This window comes from Kryptolebias marmoratus, linkage group LG14, assembly GCF_001649575.2.
Source record: "Kryptolebias marmoratus isolate JLee-2015 linkage group LG14, ASM164957v2, whole genome shotgun sequence".
NCBI classification, from domain to species: domain Eukaryota; kingdom Metazoa; phylum Chordata; class Actinopteri; order Cyprinodontiformes; family Rivulidae; genus Kryptolebias; species Kryptolebias marmoratus.
The window spans coordinates 3,456,933-3,479,211 of record NC_051443.1 but is presented as its reverse complement, the minus strand read 5'-3'; the positions used below and the strand labels follow the sequence as shown (position 1 = coordinate 3,479,211).

Sequence of the window (22,279 nt, the reverse complement as noted above, 5' to 3'; positions counted from 1 at the left end):
GCTAAAATCTGTCAATATGAGAAATAATAAAAAAAAAAAGTTTAAGCAAACAGGATACATTTGTTGCGATTGGGTAGAGCTGGAAAATAGCTTTAAGATTGACACCAACATAATCCTGATAAGATAAACTACAGGGGTTATAGTTATGGACATTTTAAGATTTCAAAACAAGCACATCTAGCTCACCCTAGAAAACTATCTGCTCACCTATAAAATCACTTGAAAGTTACAGTGAATTAAGAAAGTCTATTTAAGAACAACTTATTGAGTGAATATAGAACTTCTTACTTCCCTTATGCAAAACTGGAAGTGGTTTCTAGTTGAATTTATCACTGATCGCAGACATCTGAAACACCTTTGAGTAATGAGAAGAAGCACCTGGAGAGGATTGTCGTTGATACTGACCGAAAAAATACTGATAATCATCTTCTCTCTTACCATCACCGCGGGACTGGAGGGAACAAGCAGCTCTTCCATAAGTGCTCCTATAATTTCAGGTAAACCACATTATAGCAGTTTTATTCTTATTATTTAACCCCGACTTTAACTTGTTTCTTCTTGAGCTTCACAAACGTTTGCTGTTCCTGACTTCTTGAATGGTCTTTTAACTTATAAATGAAGCGACATACAGCTAAGGATAAACGTCAGAGACGGATGAGTCAATCAGGTCTTTTAAAAATAATTTTACTGATTTTCCACAATAAAGTACAGTGTGCGAAAAACTGAGAACTCTAATCTTTATCTGAAAAGATAAATTTAAAAAGCGAAGAAAGCCGGGTTAATTAAAATAAAATTTGACAGTACATGTGTGTTATTCCGCCCGAACAACAGGGGGCGGTGCAGCGCTTCAACCTCTTTCACAACTCAGACCAGAGAGGCTTCGAGGCGTGCTGAAAAAGTATGACAACTAAAGCTTTTTTAGCGAGGATCCTGTTCTAAAAGTCAACCTGATACTAATAATGCGACCAGCTCTTGTCTCGAACCTACAGCGATTTTAGAGTTTACTGTTTGAGGTAGGTATTATTTTGACTTCATTGAGTTTTTAAGCTTCACAGTCTGGTAATTAGCTCTTCTAGCAAGCTAAACTGAATCGAGGTGCTAACGGTGACAGCTGATGAGTTAGCGTTTCTTGATGAGTCGATCCAGTTCAGCTACATTTTAGGGGTTCTTGTTTTTATCTGAGCTTTGTTGGAGACCGTATCTACAATAGTCTTAATAATATTATTGTAGGTTTTGCATTTAGTCTGAGAGCAAAGTGGCCTGTTCATAGCGCAGCCACCATGTGTTAGCAAGCTAAGGCTGTTTATCTTCATTTCAGCATTAGTCCTCTGTAGCCGGACAGTAAACTAGACCCTAGAGATCGTCTCCATACCTCCATGTTAGTTCATAGAAATGTTTCTTAATATTACGAACATGTTGCCAGTAAATAAGGTGACCAGATTTCTGAGACTAAATCTGAGGACATTTTTAACTTGGGGATAAAAAGACATACATTAATCAAAATGAAATGAAGAAACGGGGACAATTACAATTGACATATTTATTCATATATATATATATATATATATATATATATATATATATATATATATATATATATATATATATATCAAGTGTAACTTGAAGTGTATAAATCAAGTGTAACTACACACTGTTGTTTCCTATGAGTAGTAAAATTAATAAAGTAGCATTAATAGTAATTGTACCATGAGCATTAAAACTGGTGGATCATTTGACGTCGTCAAAATAAATCACCTTCTTTGAGGATGTAAGTGAAAGTGCTTTTGTTGTGCTGTGAATGAATGTGAACATATACTTAAGTGTAAATAAGTATGTTCAGTGTGTGTAGTCATGTAGTTGATGTATAAGAATATGGTGTGTGCATGTATAAGGTGAGTGAATTATTTTATCTTTAGAAGAATCCTTAGAATGATGTTTTACACAACACACACTGCATCACTCACTGCATGACTTTACCACTTTCCCTCTCAACCTTTTAATTTCCAACACTCTTCTGCTCTATTTTTACTCTTTGCTTTACTCTTTTCTCTCTATTTCTTTCCACTCCAACTCTTCTTAGTCTCACTCACTCTTTCTTCTATCAGTCTCTCTCTTTCCCTTCCCTCTCCTCTTCAGTCAGTCTTTTGCTATTCTAAAACAGAGCCATTAAATAATCACAATCACCTCCAAAAAATTATAATGTATAACATACTGAGAAATTAAAATTGAATGAATAAAATTAGATGTTTCTTTCCTCAGCTAATGAGCAAAAATGCTAATATAGCTAAAACACTACTTTTATGTGTAACTATAAATTGATGCAACAGAAGAAATCTCTGCCTCCTACGGTTGCCACCTTTCAAAATTAAAATTAAAGGCTGCCAACCATAGCTTGGGGTCATGACCACTTCAGCCAAGTTGTCCAACTCTTATAGGGAGGGGTGCACACAGCAGTGATATGCTTTATTTTTTGCTGGTGTATTTTGCAAAAGACTGATCAAAAAACAATCAGTCAAACACTCCAGTAAGAGTAGCACTATTTCAACACATTTTTATTTATGTAAAAGTAAGTGTTATCGAGCCATCAGGATGCATTGCCCAAATTTATTACAGGGGAAATGTATGGCCATCCATCCATCTATAAACAGATGCATGCATCAGTTTTTCTGATGAGAGAACAAGTGGGTTAACTTTAATAAACTTGTCTAATAAAGGACATTTAAAAATAAATATTTTGTCCTAATATTTAATTACTATTAAGTTATTAGCTTAATTTCTTTAAATTTATTGCCTAATGCTAAGAAATATTACAAAGTGACCATTCAAACTCAACATCCTAAGCAATAAATAAACCACATTATTCTACTAAAAGCACAGCAGGAAACTGAATCAATTAGAACATTCCATCATGTCAGACTCAGGAGATGAGGAGGAACTGCCTCATCCTTATGTATCTGCCGTATTACTCTCCTGTCCACCAGATATCAAAAAGATCGTGTGGACATTTAAAGTGGCCCGGATGTTAGCAGCAGTGAAGTGAGTTGTTTGTCTGTCGCTAGGCAACCGTGACAGGAGAAGTTGTAGGCAGGACTGGTCCTGCTGGTCTTAATATTTCCTCTGTTTTGTTCATTACCATTATATTTAGAGTTGATGTATGTGTGTGACAGATGTGTCTAATCATGGATATTTATGAAAATACAGAACAAATCACGTCCCATATCGGATCAACATTTAACTACCAAATAAATGAAGATTCCGTATTTTACAGGACGGACGGCAACCCTAGCTTGTTTTTAGCATTATTTATTTTTTATTTTTACCGTGACTCAAACCTTTTGGCGTTTATGATCAGCTCAGTCCAAGCAATATAGGTCGATTCATACATACGATCACAGAACCGCTCCCGTGTCCGTGGTGTCTCGCACTCTGCGCTTTGTCTTTTTTTTATTTTTTAAAGGCGACACTGCTCTTCTGCACTGTGTGACGTTAACACCGCCGCGATCATCAGCTACCGTAACAGCTGTTGTTGCGCGCATCATGCTCACTCGCACTTCCTATTCTCATTAACAATAATAACTGTGTAAACACAATTTTTTTTTCTTATTCATAAAACGCAAAATCTGGGACATTTCTGGGGACAGCTTTAGCCGGGGACAGGTCGTCTAAAACGGGGACTGTCCCCGGAAATCGGGAACGTCTGGTCACCATACGAGTAAAGGTTGAATTGGCATCACAAGTTAAACGTGTCATTAACATTTTTACACTTGCTTTTTCATTTTCTACTTTACCCATTTATTTAAAAAATCAATACATTTGGGGTGGGGGGGGGCTTTCAGAGGCGTTACTGTTCCTGCAGTCCAGCAAAGTTTTATGGAGTTCTTTCATTCTTCTGTCAAATGTGGCTACATGATGAAACTGAGAGTGCAGTGGGGGAGCTGCAAGGCTATGAGGTCGGATCGAGACACAGAGGCAAGACTTGGAGGGGGACGGCTGGTTTTACATCAACATTAACTAGGATAACAATGTAACAGTGATGCAGGAATACTGTTCAGAGTCAGAATCAGTTATAGTGGAATGCAGATCCTTCCACTCTCAGATAATTCTCTTCAGGGATTTTAATGAAGGTGTACATCTCACCACAAGCCCCCCCCCCCACACACACACATGAACCTCAGTGTTTACTGGCTGAGCAGTTTATCCATATAGAAGACCACACTCTGTAATACAAGTTATGGGTCATTTCAACAACTGCTGTCCAACATTGGAATTACCTGGTGAACTGTGACACTCATGATGAAAAAACACTGGATCACTTTTACTCAAAAGATTCGGAAGTCCCGTTGTGCCATCCCCTCCATCCCACTGGGCCACTCTGATCACTGCGTCATACAAATGGTGCTGATGTACAGACAACCGCTAAAGTTGGCCAAACCAGTGAGGAAAATACTGAAAAAGTGGACTCCAGAAGCAAAGGTGAGCTGCAGTACATTTGAGACAGGACAGACTGGAGTTGTTTTGGGGACCCTGACATCAGCTGGGACACCTATGTGGACACAGTCTGTTTATATATTGCCTTCAATGAGCAGAGATGTCGACCCACAAAGAGTGTCCTTAAATTTGCAAACAAGTCCTGGTTCTCCGAACAGATGAGAGAACTGAGAAAACTTAAAGAGCAGGCGCACAAGGAGGGTGACATGGACTCCTACAGGCTGGCAAGACAAGAACTGAAGAAAACCATCAGATCAGCAATGCATGGGTTTGGAGCTAAGCTTGAGTGGTCGTTTACGCAAAGCTGTTTTTCGGTGAAACTGGAACATTTATTTTGCAGTTCTTTCGTTCCTTTACACTACAACAGTAGTCAGATTCTCTGATACTGAAACTTTTTGAACCCAGGTCTCATGTTGTTTGGACCCTCCCAATTGCACATGCACACCACAGATAGCTGGAGTCATTAGCTGTTCTGCGCATACACAAGTACGTTAACAACAATTATAGTGGCGGATAAACAGAGTTCTGTTTATGTTACTCACCCTTTTTAATCTGTAACAGCAACCCAACCTTATTGTAGGTTCAAACAAACATCCGTGTATTGACTATTTTGGATGCAACTGTTTCCATGCTAGAGAGACTGGTGTCTGTGCACATGTACCTGGAAACTACAGTGGGTTCAATGAGCACAGCAGCACCGTGTTTTTTCCAGTCAGCATCTGAAACTCTTTTGATTTCCAGGAGATCAGTCACGTGTAAACAGGGCCTGAGACAGCCTCAGCCTCCAGGGACTCCAAAGAGGTTTGGAGGACTCTCAACACTTTGATCAACAAAGGTACACAGGCCTCCTTCGCCCCTCCCCCTAACCTCGTTGTTGAGCTAAATCAGTTCTGTAACAGGTTTGACAAGTCTGACAACATCCCGTTCTCTTTCGCTGCCCATTATCTCTGCCCCACTCCACCACCTCCAACCTCATGGTCAAAAACTAATCTCTGCTGGTAGCAGTCCAGACTACTCTGCTTTATCTCTCATCTCCTCCTTCCACTTATTGATTGATAAGTTTATTTGAGGGAAAAATGGAGCGGGAGATCGACAGGCGGATTGGTGCAGCGTCTGCAGTGAAGCGGTCATCTATGGTCACGAGCTTTGGGTAGTGACCGAAAGAATGAGATCGCGAATACAAGCGGCTGAAATGAGTTTCCTCCGCAGGGTGTCTGGGCTCTCCCTTAGAGATAGGGTGAGAAGCTCGGTCATCCGGGAGGGACTCAGAGTAGAGCCGCTGCTCCTCCACGTCGAGAGGAGCCAGTTGAGGTGGCTCGGGCATCTGGTGAGGATGCCTCCTGGACGCCTCCCTGGTGAGGTGTTCTGGGCACGTCCCACCAGGAGGAGGCCCAGAGGAAGACCCAGGACACGCTGGAGGGACTATGTTTCTCGGCTGGCCTGGGAACGCCTTGGGATTCCCCCGGAGGAGCTGGCCCAAGTGGCTGGGGAGAGGGAAGTCTGGGTCTCCCTGCTTAGGCTGCTACCCCAACTACCCGACCCCGGATAAGCGGAAGAGAATGGATGGATGGATGGATGGATGGATGGAGTTTATTTGTTAGGGACAGACACACATTAACATAGACGAACTGAATAAAACAGCAGTCCCATGCTTGTATCGTGGTACTTGTAGCGTGAGCTAATTTGCTGTACTTGTCCCTACATGGGCTTTTTGAACATTATACCCCCCTCGTCCACCAGTCTCCCTTTCCTTACCAGATGTGGCGGCACATGCTGTTGAGACGATATTCTGTAGACTTAATGTACGGAAGGCTGCAGGTCTGGGTGAAGTAACACCAGCTGTTCTGAAGTTCGGTCAGGTAAAGTTAGCTCCTACGTTTACTTGGATATATCAGGAATCCATTTTTGAGCATCCCCTAGGACCAAAGAAGGTGAAAGTCATCTTTGTCGATGATAGCGACCTGTTGTTCTCATGTTTGTAGCCATGAAGTGCTTTGAAAAGCTGATTTTGTCCTTTCTCAGAACCACTACTGACTCTCTGAACAACGCTGTGAATCTCAGCCTTCATTACCTTTTCAAACACCTGCACAAGGAAAACTGAGTCTTTTCCAGACTCTAGTTCTGCCTTGAACACGATCATTTCATTCTGTCTGCAGACTGAACTTCTGCAACTTCAGGCCCCTCATGCCATCTGCAAACTGATTTCAGACTTTCCCACCCTGTCAGCAGCTGATGGATCTGCACAGTCCCAGGGTCATGAGACACAAATAGATTCCCCCCTACTGCAGTCTCTCTTTTTAATGGGGTTTCCTTCTTCTGCACTGTAACCAGGAAACAATCCTGTGTACAGATCCAAAATAACTGATTGTAATTCAAGTAAATCAGCCACTAATATTTCTGTTTTATTTTGTTTGTATAGTTTTTGTTTTTTCAAAAAAAAAATTTTTTGCAAGCTAACTTCTTTTGTATACTTTGGGCTATTTTAGCCAGTCATATATCAAAATGTTTAGCTCATTTAGTAGTTGGGTGCTCTGACTTTGAAAAATATCTGCTTTAGTATATTTGCCATGTTTTTTTGTCTTAAGCTGTAGTTAGATTTTAGCCACTGTTCTGCTACTTTTAGCTATTAGCTAACATTTTGGTACATGGCTCTTGTAGCTACTATTCTGCTATGTTTAGCTTTTAGGTAGCATTTTGTTTTAGCTTTTAGCTAGCCTTTTGTTACTTAGTTCTTAGCTAGTATTTTGTTACTTTTAACTTCTAGCTACCATTTTGTGTATTTTGGCTTTCTTTTTGTTACATTTAGCTTTTAAGCATTGCTTTGCTACTTTTAACTATTGTTTTGCTCATTTTAGCTAATGTTCTGCTTTTAACTAGTACAATCCAATTTCAGCTTTTTCAGCAAAGTCATTTATTCAGCACTTGGCATTGACACTACATTTTTTACAAAAAATGCAATTTCTCTATTTTACTTCATTCTTATTTTTGGTTGAAACTTGGTCTATACATATCTTTCAACAAAGTCTTCCCTTTACAAAATTCTAGTTATTCATCGTCATTTTTTAATTTTACTCAGCTGTCTAGTAAATATACACATTGGCTGTCTACCCATGTTAAAATGAAATATTACTTGGTCAACCCCATGAGCAGTGATTGGTCAGTCAACAAGTAAAAATGATTCTAGTACATGCTTTTTCTATTTCAGTACTCTATTATTTGAAGTTTTCTTATGTAAGGATTTGATGTTTTCATTTTTCATGTATAATGATAATCAGGGAGCTTTGGTAAGCCTAAAAACCAAACCAAGGATGTGGTTATATTTTACCTGGAATTTCGCACTAAACATAGTTTCATCAAATTTGAGCACATATTGAAGTTAAATAAAATTATAGAAATTAATTTTGTAAGGTGATCTTTAGTTGCAGGCTTTTTGTAGTGTCAGTAAATCTGAATAATTTGTTTTGTGTGACTTGAACAAGTGAACTGAAACTCAAAACCACATTTACCTTTAAACATGTACTGTTTGTTTCTTTGTATCTTTTTAATGTGACCATAATTTATATCCCTTTGTGTTTAGATATTTTGTGATGGCTACTACTGAGATGGACTCTGGATCTTCAGAGCAAGGAACAGCTGACCCTGATTCAAAATATCCACTGAAGGTTCTTTATTGTGGAGGTACAGTTTATAAACTCCCTTAATTCTGCATGCATCCAAAATATTGTCCTTGTATATTTATGTTTGGTTTTGCTTTCTTTCTTTCTGTAGTGTGCTCCCTGCCTACAGAGGTGAGTTGCATTATCAGATCAAATGTACAATGCTAAGGTGTAATGGTTGATTAGCTGTGAGCAGTGACAGAAAAACGACTGATGTGTTCACAGTACTGTGAGTACATGCCTGAGCCAGCCAAATGTAGGCAGTGGCTCGAGAAGAACTTTCCAGATGTGTTTGCCAGGATGACTCTAGGTGAGTGTCTTTATGATTTCTGTTGAACTTCCTCATACTTTAAAGTGCTGTGCTATTGACAGTAGTGGCTTGAAATAGGAGCTGAGTGGCTTAGTAATTTAAAATAAGCATCATTTTTCAAGATGTGGGACGGGGTAGGGGGCATCATCTGAAGGTATGTTCCCCTGGACAATATGGGGCCAGTTGGAGGATTTTTTTATTTATTGGGATTTATAGTCTACAACTACTGGGCCAAGTTTTCCCACATCTGACTGTTTATGGAGGCGGCACGGTAAGCCGTGGTTAGGGCTGTCACCTCATAACAAGAAGGTTGCAGGTTCACCTCAGGCCTAGAGCTTTTGATTTTCTCTCCGCGCACACTTGGATTTTCTCCGGGTAGCCAGGTTTCCTCCCACATATCAAAAATGATCCTGTTGGGTTAATTGGTAACTCTAAATTGCCTCGAGGTGAGAGTGTGATTGGTTGTTGGAATCGTTTATCTCTGTGATGGAATGGAGACCATCACCCTGGACAGGGTGTAGCCTGCCTCTCACAGTGTCTGCTGGAAACGGGCACCAGCTCTCCTGCAGAAAGAAAAAGCAGATAAAGAAAATGGATAGATAATTGTTTATAAAAAAGGCTGTTTATCCTTTGCTGGACTAGCTGCTCCAAAGTGGCATAAAATTCAGATTATACCCACTTCTTAATGTATTATACCAAAGGATATCAAACATACCTTTCTAAGTTACATTAACGTATAATAATACATTATAAAATGTCTAATTCAACTGAATTATTCGTATTAATATGAATAATTTTGTGAAGGGGATCCTTCACATTGGAAACATGGACCTGTACCAACTATTTTGAGATGTGTAATTCCAAATTACTTGGTTTTATTATTTAGTTTAAACATTTAATGTTACTAAGCTCTATTGTAAACATAATTAAATATGGTTGTAAATTATTGCATTTTGATTTTATTTTATTTTTTTACATTTCCCAACATTTCAGAATTGTTGTTGTATTTCTTTACTGTTTTTATTTGGACATTGGCTTTTTTTTGTTAATCATTCTTTTGAGAACTTTAAAAAAACAACCAGGACTTTGAATTTGGTATTCTTATATTTTGTGTCAGGCTAAAAACCTGACAATGCATGAGAGATGTACCTGTTTGAGCACAATAATCTACTTTACTGTTACTGTTCAGGAAAGCCTCATAAAAATTGCCTCAGTTTCAAGAAGCCATTCTTATGGGGAGAAAACGATGAAAAGATAAATAATGATTTTTAAAAAGTGTCTCAAGACCTTTTCCTAGTATTATATGTAAGAATGAAGCTTTAAAGAATATCCAACAGTGTTAGGAGTCATACTTTATATTTACAGTTACTATGAGCTAACAGGATTTTGTTTTGAGCATTTAGTTATGAAGGTTCTTTTCAAAATGAAGGGAAAAACTTAAAAGAATTTAGCTGCTGACTTTTAAGGACAGCTGTTAGATTGCGTGTCAGCATTTACTTCTTGTACATAAGGCACATAGCTTCTTTTGATTAAAAAAATCTTTTAGCCATTGGTTTTAATAGCTCCTTATTTCTCCTTCTCATCCAGCAGCAAATGCACCAAAGCAGGAATCTGGCTGCGGAGAACCTCCCCCTACAGGCGAAGAGGAGGAGAAGAAGAAGCAAAAGAGAGGCAGGTTGCCAGATATTACAGGGACAATAATTAAATGATCAATTTTCAGGCTTGTTAAATCTTTGGTCAAAACTGATCATGTCCCAGAAACTTACAATTTCTCAGTAACATTCATGACTTTAGGGCAGTGGTCTCCAATCCTGGTCCTGGAGGGCCACTATCCTGCAGGTTTTACTTGTTTCTCTGCTCCAACACACCTGATCGAATCAATGGGTGATTAACAGGCTTCTGCAGAACATGAAGAGGTGATTTAACCTCTGAATCAGGTGTGTTGGAGCAGAGGAACAAGGAAAACCTGCAGGATGGTGGCCCTCGAGGACCAGGATTGGAGACCCCTGCTTTAGGGCTTCAAAACAGCCTCAACCAGTGTTTGTTCTAAAGCTTGGAAAAAAAGGTCACTGCCTGAGAAGACCTGTTGAAGACCTGTTGGGTTGTTCTGGTCAGAGTAGTTTGACAAGTAACTCGCTGCATGTCAGACTTTATATCGGTGTGAAATTGAATCAAACAAAAGTGTGTTGCTTCTATTTAACAACAGCTCCAGGATCCAACGTTTACACCAGTTCATTTAAACACTATTTTATAAACCTTTACACCTCTGTCAGTTTTGCATTAGTTATTTACAGGGACGTTTATGGTTATTTGCAAGTGTAATTAGAGAAAAGGCATTTTCTGAGTTCTGAATGAGTGCTGAAATGTGCTGAAGAAGATACAACTGAGTTAATTAAAAATAAGACATGCTAAGACCTAAAAGCAGCCTAAATGTAGCTAAAATGGGTGACATGAATGCTAAAAGTAGCACGAGTGGCTAAAATTGGCGCAGTGGTAAAGCAACAAAACAGTAGTCAAATAAGCAAAACTGTAGCTAAAAGCTTAAAGTAAAAAATGTAAGCTAGCAGAATGGTAGCTAAAATCGTAAAACATGACATTTCTGCCAGAATATGTGTGGAATATAAAACCGACAGCAATGTATTGGTTTAGAGAAAGGCATTTGTATAAACTGCTTTGAAACTTGAAGTTTTCAGACAACAAAATCTGCTTGGGAAGTGGATCTATTCGGAATAGTCATTAAAATTTTGAGATGTTTGGTAATTGTAAGGGAACCGCTGTGATTTATTTCCATTTTTAAATTGCCCCACCCCACCGTCCACCCACTGTCCCACCCACTGTCCCAAGGAAAGTCTTATAATAAAAGAATAAATGTGTATACTGTTCACATGTTACCAGTTTACTGCAGCTGGGGGAGATGCCAAAGCTGACATGTCATCATCAACCCCTGTGCCCAAGACTAAAATTTAACACTGGATTAAATGCTCATGTACCTGGAGTGTCTTCATAATGTGTAGAGACCCGTCGACAAAAGTCACCAGCAGAGATGGAGCGCTGCCATGAGTGTCTCTCTTCTCTGCTGCTTTAGTACTTGGAATAAAACAGTATTAACCCTAAAAGATGTATATTTGTATGTCCAAAAACACTCACATTGTTCTTGTCTATGTGAGAGTGTCAAGTTCAAGTGTTTGTAGTTTATCATAAATATCTGCAAATTTTTACTTATTTCAGTATAAACATGGTTTTGGCTATTTGGAATCATGCTGTAAAGAGACAATAAATGACCAAATATCAATAAATAGCTGCGGTTTTTCTTTTTTTACCGTTTTTACTTCATGAGCTGAAATCTTAAAAATATATTCCCTTAGAATTAAATAGTCATTTGATGGCAGAAACCTGTCTGGTGGGGCATGGCACTATCAATTTTGTTATTTTGTACTGTGCAAAAGACTGTGTGCCATAAATTTTAAAATATCACCCATTGGAATATAACAGTTATATAGAGGGAAAAACACCCGTTCAGTTTTAAGCTTTAGGAGTTTTCTCATTCAGTTCAAAATGTTGCGACCCACTCCAAACTGCAGAAACAATCTGCATTTTTCATTTTTATCATACCAGGAGGCTTCTTTGAGAAGCCCTGAAGAATACACTTCAGTGAGAAACGCTGCACTCTTTGTAAATAAGTCATCTGTGTTACAAAACTATTATGTATTCAAATGTATTATTCATTTTAAATGGGTTGCTGTTATTAAAGGCAAAACATAAACTCAAACTCTTTGTCTTGTTGAGCACACCATTGCCTGAAATTAAAGAATTATAATTTAGGGCAATAGTCGCTCACGTTTTTGTATATAATGAACTTTTGTTTTTGTTAATAATGGTGATAAAGCTGCTTATGTGTTTCCGTGTCATTGAAGGTTTGAAAAATTCCTTTATTGTACCTTTTTAGGTGGAAGAGGCCAAATCAAACAGAAAAAGAAGACTGTGCCTCAGAAAGTTACAATAGCAAAAATACCAAGAGCCAAGAAGAAATATGTCACACGGGTTTGTGGTCTGGCGACATTTGGTGAGATTTTATTTGATTAATTCAAATATTTAAACATGTTTTTCTCAGTGGTTTATTCTAAGTGTTACTCCTGTATCCATTTCTGCAGATATTGAGCTTAAAGAGGCTCAGCGATTCTTCGCTCAGAAATTCTCTTGTGGTGCCTCAGTTACTGCAGAGGATGAAATAATCATTCAGGGAGATTTCACAGATGACATAATCGACGTCATTCAAGAGAAGTGGCCTGAGGTAAATGGCTGCACAGAGGGGGCAACATTGTATTAAACCCTATGGCTTAAGAATGGGATGTCACTCAAGTTCATATGTGTGTGAGGGGGGGGGGCAAGTAAATACTTTGGCTGTGTATGTATGTATATATATATATATATATATATATTAGTACTCTTTTTCCTGAAGCTGTTCTTTATAGTAGTGTATTTAAGCACAATTAGGTTGCTAAACTACTGGGAGGTTTCTCCAGTTTGCACCATATAGTTTTAAACGGAGTACTAGTTAATGTTGGGTGGCCACAAGAATGCTTCCCATTCACATCAGACAGGTTTCTTATGCCTATGAGAAACTGTTTGAAATAGTTTTCCACCAGCATCTCCTTATGAGCTCTATAGAGATGAGCAGAACAGTGACTAAGCCTAGCAAAACAAATGTTAAACTTGGCTAAATGGATGTTTAAGCTAGAATTGGCAAAACTGTAACTAAAATGAGCAAAAACAGCACTTAAAAATATCAAAACAATTGGTAAGCTAAAAGGAGCAAAATTATAGCTAAAAGCTAAAAGGGGCAGAACAATGGCTAAAAGTTGCATACAAAGACAAAAATGGAGGAATTACTCTGAAGGAGATTTAAAAAAACAATTTTTGAAGGAATTGAAGAGGTTGTGGTGTATTTCTATGAATGTGAATGTAATTTTTTTTAAAAAGTTACTATTTTAAAAAGTATAAAAGTTGCAAAAAAAGTTATAGCACACTTTTCCTGATCGAGCAGAATGTTCTGGTATATGAATGGTTAAAAAAGCACAGTATGTAGAAGTAGCAACAAAATATACAGAAAAAAGATTTAACAGGAAAACAAGTTTAAATTCTGACTCAGCATTCATACAATAATCGATTTATTCATACACTGAAAGTTATCACGTGGAACAAAAGCCTTAAAAACTAATTGTTCTGTGAAATGCCAAATGTGATGCACACAGACTGACCTGAGTCTTTGTATTCCTTTGTAGGTGGACGATGACAGCATTGATGATCTGGGTGAAGTCAAGAAGTGAAGACCAAATATGCACTTTCACTGACATGGATGTGACCTGTAACCGCAACAACTTGGCCAAATGTACACATTCTGTCATTTTATACCTATTTTATTTACTGTACATAAAAAGTTGCGGACTTGGCCACACACTCTGCTTTTTTTTAGTTAATAGCAGCTTTCTGTCATTTGCCAAAGGTGTGGTATGACCTGAGTCCTTCACAGATGTTCTTCACTCGCGCAAACTGTAGGCTAATAAATTTCAGTCTCTTAAATTTAAGTCGTCTTTCCAAGTTTTGTTTTGTCTTCTGGGTTTCTACACAGTCTTGTAAAGTCTGGAATTTGGTTTGTCTTTTCAGGTCTGGATAAGTATAACAAAAAGAAAACGGGGTATGGAATAACAATTTTTTCAGACTTTTTAATATAGCATTTTCTGATAGATTGATTTAAAAAAAATTAAATTGCTCAAACAACCAGAGCATTTTTCACATTTTTTGTATGTGAACATTGAACAGTCGTAATTTTAACATTTGCTTCATTTACCACATCAAGCCTTGGAGTTTAAGGGTTTATCCATCAGTGTTTTTGTTTTTGAGTTTCTAATTGAGAACCTTTAGACCTGACATGGGTAACATATAGTCTGAGGACCAGAAAAGTCATTTGGGTGAGCTTCATCTGGCTTCCTGATGTCTTTAAATAAAACAAAAGAAATTTAAAACAAGCCAATAAAAACCAGCATTTTGTTGATGACACTTCAAGAGACTGAAAACAAATTTTAAATGAAACATTTCTGACATACAGTATACGCTACTTGGAGTGGGGAAGAAACGTGCTGGTACATTACTCCACCCCCACCACGAAAAAGGCTTAAAAGTCCACAGAAATTTTGGAAAATGTTAGTCTGGAAAAAGTATGATATTTTATACTGGAAATGTGTAAGAACCCTGTGTATTTGTGGGGTTTTCCCCTTGTTTTCTTCAGGGTTAAGACTTCTTGTCACATGCTTGGAGTCTCTGAAATGGCCTCAGGTTACTTGTTTTTCCATGTATCCCTCTCCATCCCCATGAGTAAACCTTTTCCCTGGTCTAATAGTTTTATAATGAAGACACCCTCCCCAGACAGATAACATTTACAGTTGTTACCATGCTCCTTTGGGTCAATACCACTTCCCCATAGATAACACAGGACACAGATGCTCGGTCCACTGATAAAGCATGTTTGTCCGTAAAGCTTTTGCATGAGAGCAAACATGATTCTCTTTCCGACAAAGACACCTGCTGCTGCAAGTTTTTGACTCATTTATGCAGCTGCAGCTGGGTTTTGTGCATCACTGCTGCGTCAGAAGATGAACCTCACACGTTCAGAAGTTTGTTGTGCCTTTAAATCTCCCATCCTGGACCAGGTTTTGCCTCCAGTACTGATCCTGGAGTTCATGTTTGGGCTGATGGGGAACTTTGTTGCCCTGTGGATGTTCATCTTTCACATGGACACATGGAAGCCCAACGCAGTGTACCTGACTCACCTGGCTGTGGCCGACTCCATTGTCCTGTTCTGTTTACCGTTCAGGGCAGATTACTACAGGCGTGGGAAGAACTGGATCTATGGCGATGCCCCGTGTCGTATCCTCCTCTTTATGCTGGCAGCCAACCGTGCAGCGGGGATCTTCTTTCTCACAGCTGTGGCTGTTGACCGCTATTTCAAGATTGTCCACCCGCTGAACCGCATCAACCACTTTGGCCTGGGCTATGCTCTGGGGGTGTCCCTCGGCCTCTGGGCTTTGATATTTCTTGCAACTGGATACCTTCTGGCTGATGAGCACTTCTTCTACAGCAGCAACCGTACACAGTGTGAGAGCTTCAACATTTGCATGGGCTTCACTCCTTTGTCCACCTGGCATAATGCTTTCTATGTCATGCAGTTTTTCCTGCCCACTGCCATTGTGGCTTTTTGTACCATCAGGATTACCTGGCAGCTCAGAAACAGGACCTTGGACAAAAAGGGAAAAGTCAAACGTGCTGTTCAGTTTGTGTTGGCCGTGGCTCTGATCTTTATCATCTGCTTTTTTCCCAGCACTATATCACGCATCGCTGTGTGGATTCTGAAGGTTTGGTATGACGAGTGTAGATATTTTGAGAAAGCCAATCTAGCATTTTACACTTCAGTGTGTTTCACCTATTTCAACAGTGTCCTCAACCCTGTAGTGTATTATTTTTCAAGCCCGGCCTTCAGCGGTACCTTCAAAAAAGTGCTGAACAAACTGCTGAGAAGAAGTGATGAAAAAGATCCAGCAGAAATGGACAATGACGTTTCTACCATTGACAGAGGAAGGATGTAAAACCATGCGATACGTGATCCAATAAATGCCTGATCACATCTGTTGAGTTTTAACTATAACAAAAAGTAGAAAAGTGCTCCGCTTTGATTTTAAATAAAATTACCCTTAGTATCTTGGTATTTACTGGTTTTGTTTTCAGTCTATTTTGAGCCTAGTTGCTGTGTGAATTTTTAATAAAAATAAGACTCCTCCACAGAAGGATCAGGTTAAATAAGGGAAGTGAAGTTAGGTCATTTGTCTTGGTTAAATCATTCTTAGAATCACTTATTTTATAGTAAAATCCAAAGTAAATGACTTTTTCCTTCCTGCTTGGTGAAATATTTATACTGTGAAACAGTTGTACATGAGTTGAGTTTGGAAACCATTTAGATGATGGATTTATTAAATCAACCAACGCAGATCTAATAATTTTTTTGTTTATTTTACTATTGTGGGAGTTTAAAATGACATGTAGATCAACAATTATTGTGATTTTGTTCCATTTTCTACCATTTTAGCAAAATTTAAGACATTTGCAAAACATCTCAATTTATCAAATTAGCCAACAGTTATACACAACAAAGGAACCGAGTTAATGAACAAAAATAAAAGTTAATGACTGGGAGCAAACCAAACAAATCTATGGTCCACTGGACTACTTTACGAAAAAAACTAGAAGTTGATCTAAAAAGTTTTTTTTTCTCCCTTTATTGGCATTTTATTTTATTTTTTTTCAAAGTGAGAATGTTCAGCTTCTTATGAAAGCCCATTTCTGCCACTATGAAGAAAAACAAAATCCTGTAAGTCACATCTATAATATACTATCTCAAAATTGTGACTTAGACCTCTGAAGTATGAGATATCTCAAATTAAGGAGATATGTTTTGAAAACTATAAAATGCTATTTTATAATTATGACTTCACATCCCATAATTGTGAGATGCTGAGTCATAATTATGAGGTTCTCTCAGTATTTTATAACTGGTGACTTAGAACTTCTTTTTTCTAATCAGAATGGCGGGAAATGGTTTTCATAGCTGCTAATTAGTCTGAATTTGTCATGTTTTTTCATTCAAAATAAAATGCCTAAAAAGACTGTTGAAGACTAGTTATTCCATATTTTTGTTTGCCAAGTTTTGTGTAAAGAATTGAAATGATTATTCATCTTGCGTACTGATAATAGACACACACTCACCAGCCACTTTATTAAGTACACCTGTTCAGTTATTTGTTAACAAAAATAGCTAATTAGCCAATCCCATGGCAGCAACTCAATGCCTTTACGCATGTAGATGTGGGAAAGACATTTTGCTGAAATGGGGAAGAAAGGAAATTTACGTGACTTTGAATGTGGCATGCTTGGTTGTGTCAGATAGGCTGGTTTTCAGAAACTGCTGATCTGCTGAGATTTTACACCCAACCATGTTTAGGAACTAAAAAAAAATTATCTAAAAAACAAAATATTCAGTGAACAGCATTTGTGTGAACAAGAATGCATTGTTAATATCAGAGGGGAATGGACAGACTGGTTTGAGATGACAGAAAGGCAATAGTAGATCAAATATCCACTGGTTCCCAGGTCTACAGAATACCATCTCTAAAAACCAAGCTTTATTACATGCGTGCTATCACACCAGGCACCATGATAGAATTCTTTCAGTCTTGTTCTTCACTTCTAACACACGCTCTGTCACAGCACCGTCATTGTGACACAAGGTAACATCCATCTATCCATTTTCTTTACCCGCTTCTCCATTCCGGGTCGCAGGGAGCTGGTGCCTATCCCCAGCAGTACACAAGGTAACAGAACATACACAAATGCATTTACTGCAGATCTCAGGGCACATCATCTCCCCTGTTAACCAAACATCCTTATTCACAGGGAAAAGTAGTAGTATTTTCTCAGGAAGATTAGTATTCCTGTAATGCAAAATAAAGTGTCTGCAATTTATCTGCAATCTTTCAGTTTGCAGAAGTGTTATTAAATGCAAATAAGGTCTTCATAATACACAAAACTTTCAGAATTAAAACTTAAATTAGCTCAATATCACAAGATTTGTTTATGTTACGTCACTTTTTAAAAAAATAAATAAATAAAGCTACCTGATTTTTTTATATAGTGTTTTGTCAATGTTGGCGCCGACATAAACTAGAGCTTGTCGTATGAGTGGAACCGAAAACCAGACACTGAGACGGAGTAAAAGGTAAGTGATTTTATTTACAGGTGAACGTCCAAAACAGTGAGGAGCGACCAGGAGGATCTGAAACGGCAAGGGGGGGGAGCAAGGTGAGTCTCTGGTACAGGTTGAGTTTGATCATATAATAAGGTAGTGAATAATTGTCTTTTCCTTACAGATCTGAAGGACGATGAAGCGTGGAGGCGAAACAGGATAACCAGAGATGGTCCAGGAGGAGGAGTAACCAAAATCCAACAACAGGTAAGTCCCACAGGTAAGTGCAGCAATTAGTTCCAGGCACATAGGTATGTACAAGGATTGAACAGCACACCCTGAGGCGAAGGGAAAAAAACAGAAGCAAAGGGTTAGCGTAGCCGTGAGCTTCAGAGTCAGAATCCTAAGGCTGCGCTCCTGACCCATAAGGCGCGATGCTCCAGTGAAGATCTGGAACCAGCCGGAGGCTTAAATCCAGGTGCTGCTCATCAGGGGAAATCAGCTGCAGCTGGGGAGGAAGAGTTAGTGGCACCGCCAGCAGGGCAGGGACAAAAACTCCAGATCCTTACAGGCACATGTCTTTCCCTTTACAGAACAGTTCATTTTGGTGTCTGGTTTGGGCTGAGAGGTTTCTTCTGCTATATCAGTCCTTGGTGTTTGCTGCTGTACTGACAAGAATCATTTTACTGGGTCTCTCCTTTGTCACAGTTTTGTAAGTTCAGAACAGTCATCACATTCAGCTTTAAAATCAGCAAGCGAGTGTGGAGTCAGGAGAAGAGAGATTTCTGCTGTCTCTGAGATTACGTCCTGTTCAGAATCCTCAACTGCATTAGTGGTGCTCAGACTTTGGTTTATGGTTTGCATTGTGAAAGTAGTCTTTAACATATCCAAGATGGTGGGCTGAAGCAGACGCAACATTATTCACCATGCATCTTTTACATCATCCTTTTTAATGAAACTCACTTTTCTACCAGTAATGTTGATCTGCAGTGCCTTAATCATGTTTGGGCTCAGTAGTGGTGATCAAATCTTTGTTTGTTCCAATTATGTTACTTTGATTTGCTACTGCTGCTGTAGCTTGTCAGCAGCCAGTGACAAGTAGGTCACCTTTTTGCATAAAATGTAATAAGTTTAACTTTGGGTTCTGTCAGTGGGCATTGACAAAAAAATGTTGCTTGTAGACAGTTACTGGTTAAATGAAAACATAATCTCCACTGTTTACAAATAACTACAGGACCTTGAAGTTTCCTTGTGGTGCTTCAATGTTCAATTTACATGTGTTTGTATCAAATGCTGAAGCCATTAGCTTAACATCATTTAAACAAAGTACTGCTAAATCAAGAACAACCACTTCTCTTACACAAGAGATTTGCACAATTTGGCAAAATGACCTTTTTATTGCAGTTATTACATTTTATTTCAGCAGCAGGACAGTTTATATTATTAGCCAGGTGTTTAACTGATCCACATCTGAAGCAGTAATGTTGCTCTTTATGATTTGCCCATTTATAATGAATATGGGGTACAGATCCACGTGGTTGAGTTGTCCGTTCCCCTCTTTTCCCTTGAAAATGAGCATGTGCTGCATTCATGTTCTGTACTGGTGTGGTTGGGACTGTAATGGAGGCTGAGAGCAGTGTAGCCTTTTAACTGCTGCTTTCATTTGGCATCCACTTGGTTAGAGTTTTATCCAGTGTGAAGTCCTACTCCAGGAGTAACTTATCTTTCACAGCACTGAGATAGGCATTAGAAATGAGCTAATCTCTGATAAGTTCCTTTTACATCACTCCAAAACTACATGTCACCTCTAAAGCTCTAAGCTCAGTGACATATTGACTCACAATTTTGTCGGCACATTAAACATATTGTTTGCATGTCTGCACACCAACATATTATTTTTGGGGCAAAATGTTTTTCCAGTGCAGCCATGACTTCATCAAATGATATATCTTGATCTGGGAGCATGTAGAACTAACACTGTCCCTCTGGTCCTAAGCACTGTAGTAAAATGGCACATCATCTTTTATCTGGGCACTTGTCTTCAGTAGCATTTGACAAATATTATCCCACACATTGTAAATGGTATGAGAGGCTCACCAGCATGATGCATGAACGATGGTGGACTCGGTACTGAACCACTTATCCTTCTTCACCAGTTTTGTTGTTGTGGATGTTATTGAAATAAAGAGACTGCTGGTAAAACTCCAGACTTTATTACATGTTTCCTATCAGACCCAGTGCCATAACAGAACTCCATTCTGTCTCATTTTTCTTCTGCACTCCTAACACACACTCCTCTGCCCTGCGCTGTTGCAGCAGCACCATCCAGTGACAAGAAGTAACAGAACATACACAAATTTACTGCAAGCCTCAGGACACAACACCACACCTGTGAACTAAAAACATGAATCTGAAGTTACAGTTCACACAGGCTTAGTAAAATTGGACATTAATATATAAAAAATCTTTGCCTGCTCTATTGGGTCTTGATTCACTAAACTCCAGTGGCCTCCACGGTCCTCCCGATCTCAATCTAATTGATCACCTTTGGAATATGGTGGAATGGGGGACTCTGATGTGCAGCTGGCAAATCTGCAGCAATGGCATGTTATTATGATGTCAATATAGACCAAAATCTCCAGGAATGTTTCCAGTGACATGAATAATTAAGGCAGTTCTGAAGGCAGAAGGGGGTTGAACCCAGTACTACAAGGTATATCTAATAAAGTAGCCGGTAAGGGTATATTGCAGTGGTGGGCCGTCAGAGTCAGCAAGGCCTTCTCTGCTGGCCTAACATAACCAGAAATCATCATAATTATGATAAAGGTTAAATAATTTTTTTATTTACTTTCCCTAGATATCTAAAAGTATTCATATTCTCTTCATGTCATATTATGCTCCTTCCAGTGCTGTTGTTTTTAGGTTGGAGTTTTTATCCAATCAGAATTCAGCTATTTTATGTTGCCAGGCTGTATGAAATCTGCCCGGGCCTTCAGAATCAACAGTGCGGGCGTCTGTGCTGTAAGTGAACAGGCAAATACAGTTGATAGATAGTTGCGATAGCCAATCAGATCATGAGTTGTGTCAGTAAGGGCCTCTAGCTGGTCTCACGTTGAACGTGACATTTACGCGTCCTGTGACTGGATATGGATACTTAATAGTTTGAGCCACGGCAGTGCTATGCAGATCAACAGAGTCACACCCGGGACTGTTAACCAATGACAGATATATTATAGACATGACACGCCACTTTAAAGGCTCAGGCCGAGGTGCGGTGAAAGCGGCGCCATCTTACTAAAGTATTCTTAAAGGCTCAGGGCTATGTAAACAATGCTGAGGACTAACGAAATAATTTTTTTTAGTGGGTAAGAGGAGCCCAATTGTACATGTACTTTATCATACAATGTCACAAAAACTCACTGTTATTTTAATTATAATAATAAAAACCATGAATTTAACAGAAATGTAAATTCAAAACTATTTATTTACAATCACAACAACAGTAGTCAAATCAGCAATGTTATAAGCAAAATGGCATAAACTGATAATTTTTCATACAGACTATACAGTAGAAAGAAAAAAATTGATAAATGATCAAAAATAAATAAATAATAATATAAAAAAAATAAAAACCAAAAATTTTATTAAAAAAATAGAAATTAAAAGTCACACGCTTTTCAGAAATAAAAGCAAATACAGATATCAGGCATTAGTGTATTTTAAGACACCAAATTTAAAATTGCCTGATCATATTGCATTCTCAGAAAGCAGTTACTGGCCATTGAGAAGTATAACCTTGGTCAGATTTTGTTGTACAGACTCTTTTTACAGATGAGAGGAGTATAAACATGCAACATGTTTCTGCCTGATGGTGTAGTAACAGGCAACCAAGACTTTGATGATGTCAAAGTAACGGTTATCTATTCCATATTGAGACTCTGTTGTGTGTTCCCCAAGGCAAAGTGGATCAATGTCCCCACATTCGTTCTTCACATACATTGTTACTTTATTTACAGAACAGATGTTCTTTGCTGA

At 38.6% G+C, this 22,279-nt stretch overlaps 2 protein-coding genes across 4 annotated transcripts; both read left to right on the top strand.

Moving 5' to 3' along the window:
• Nucleotides 1–847: 847 nt before the first annotated feature.
• On the top strand, nt 848–14,039 carry denr (density-regulated protein). 3 transcript variants are annotated; one of them, XM_025002581.2, is made up of 9 exons: nt 848–1,013; nt 5,230–5,323; nt 8,066–8,166; nt 8,257–8,276; nt 8,370–8,454; nt 10,042–10,125; nt 12,401–12,517; nt 12,606–12,745; nt 13,737–14,039. In XM_025002581.2, the coding sequence occupies exons 3-9, from the start codon at nt 8,076–8,078 to the stop codon at nt 13,779–13,781; spliced, it is 582 nt and encodes a 193-aa protein (XP_024858349.1). In that variant the 5' UTR covers nt 848–1,013; nt 5,230–5,323; nt 8,066–8,075; the 3' UTR covers nt 13,782–14,039. The 3 variants fall into 3 exon arrangements, with proteins under 3 accessions (XP_024858349.1, XP_017295877.1, XP_017295874.1); XM_017440388.3 differs by lacking the exon at nt 5,230–5,323 and having other exon boundaries at nt 10,045–10,125; XM_017440385.3 differs by lacking the exon at nt 5,230–5,323.
• A 153-nt stretch (nt 14,040–14,192) lies between these two features.
• LOC108250498 (hydroxycarboxylic acid receptor 3-like) lies at nt 14,193–17,102 on the top strand. Its single transcript, XM_017440390.3, has one exon. The coding sequence runs from the start codon at nt 15,105–15,107 to the stop codon at nt 16,092–16,094; it is 990 nt and encodes a 329-aa protein (XP_017295879.1). The 5' UTR covers nt 14,193–15,104; the 3' UTR covers nt 16,095–17,102.
• Nucleotides 17,103–22,279: the final 5,177 nt, after the last annotated feature.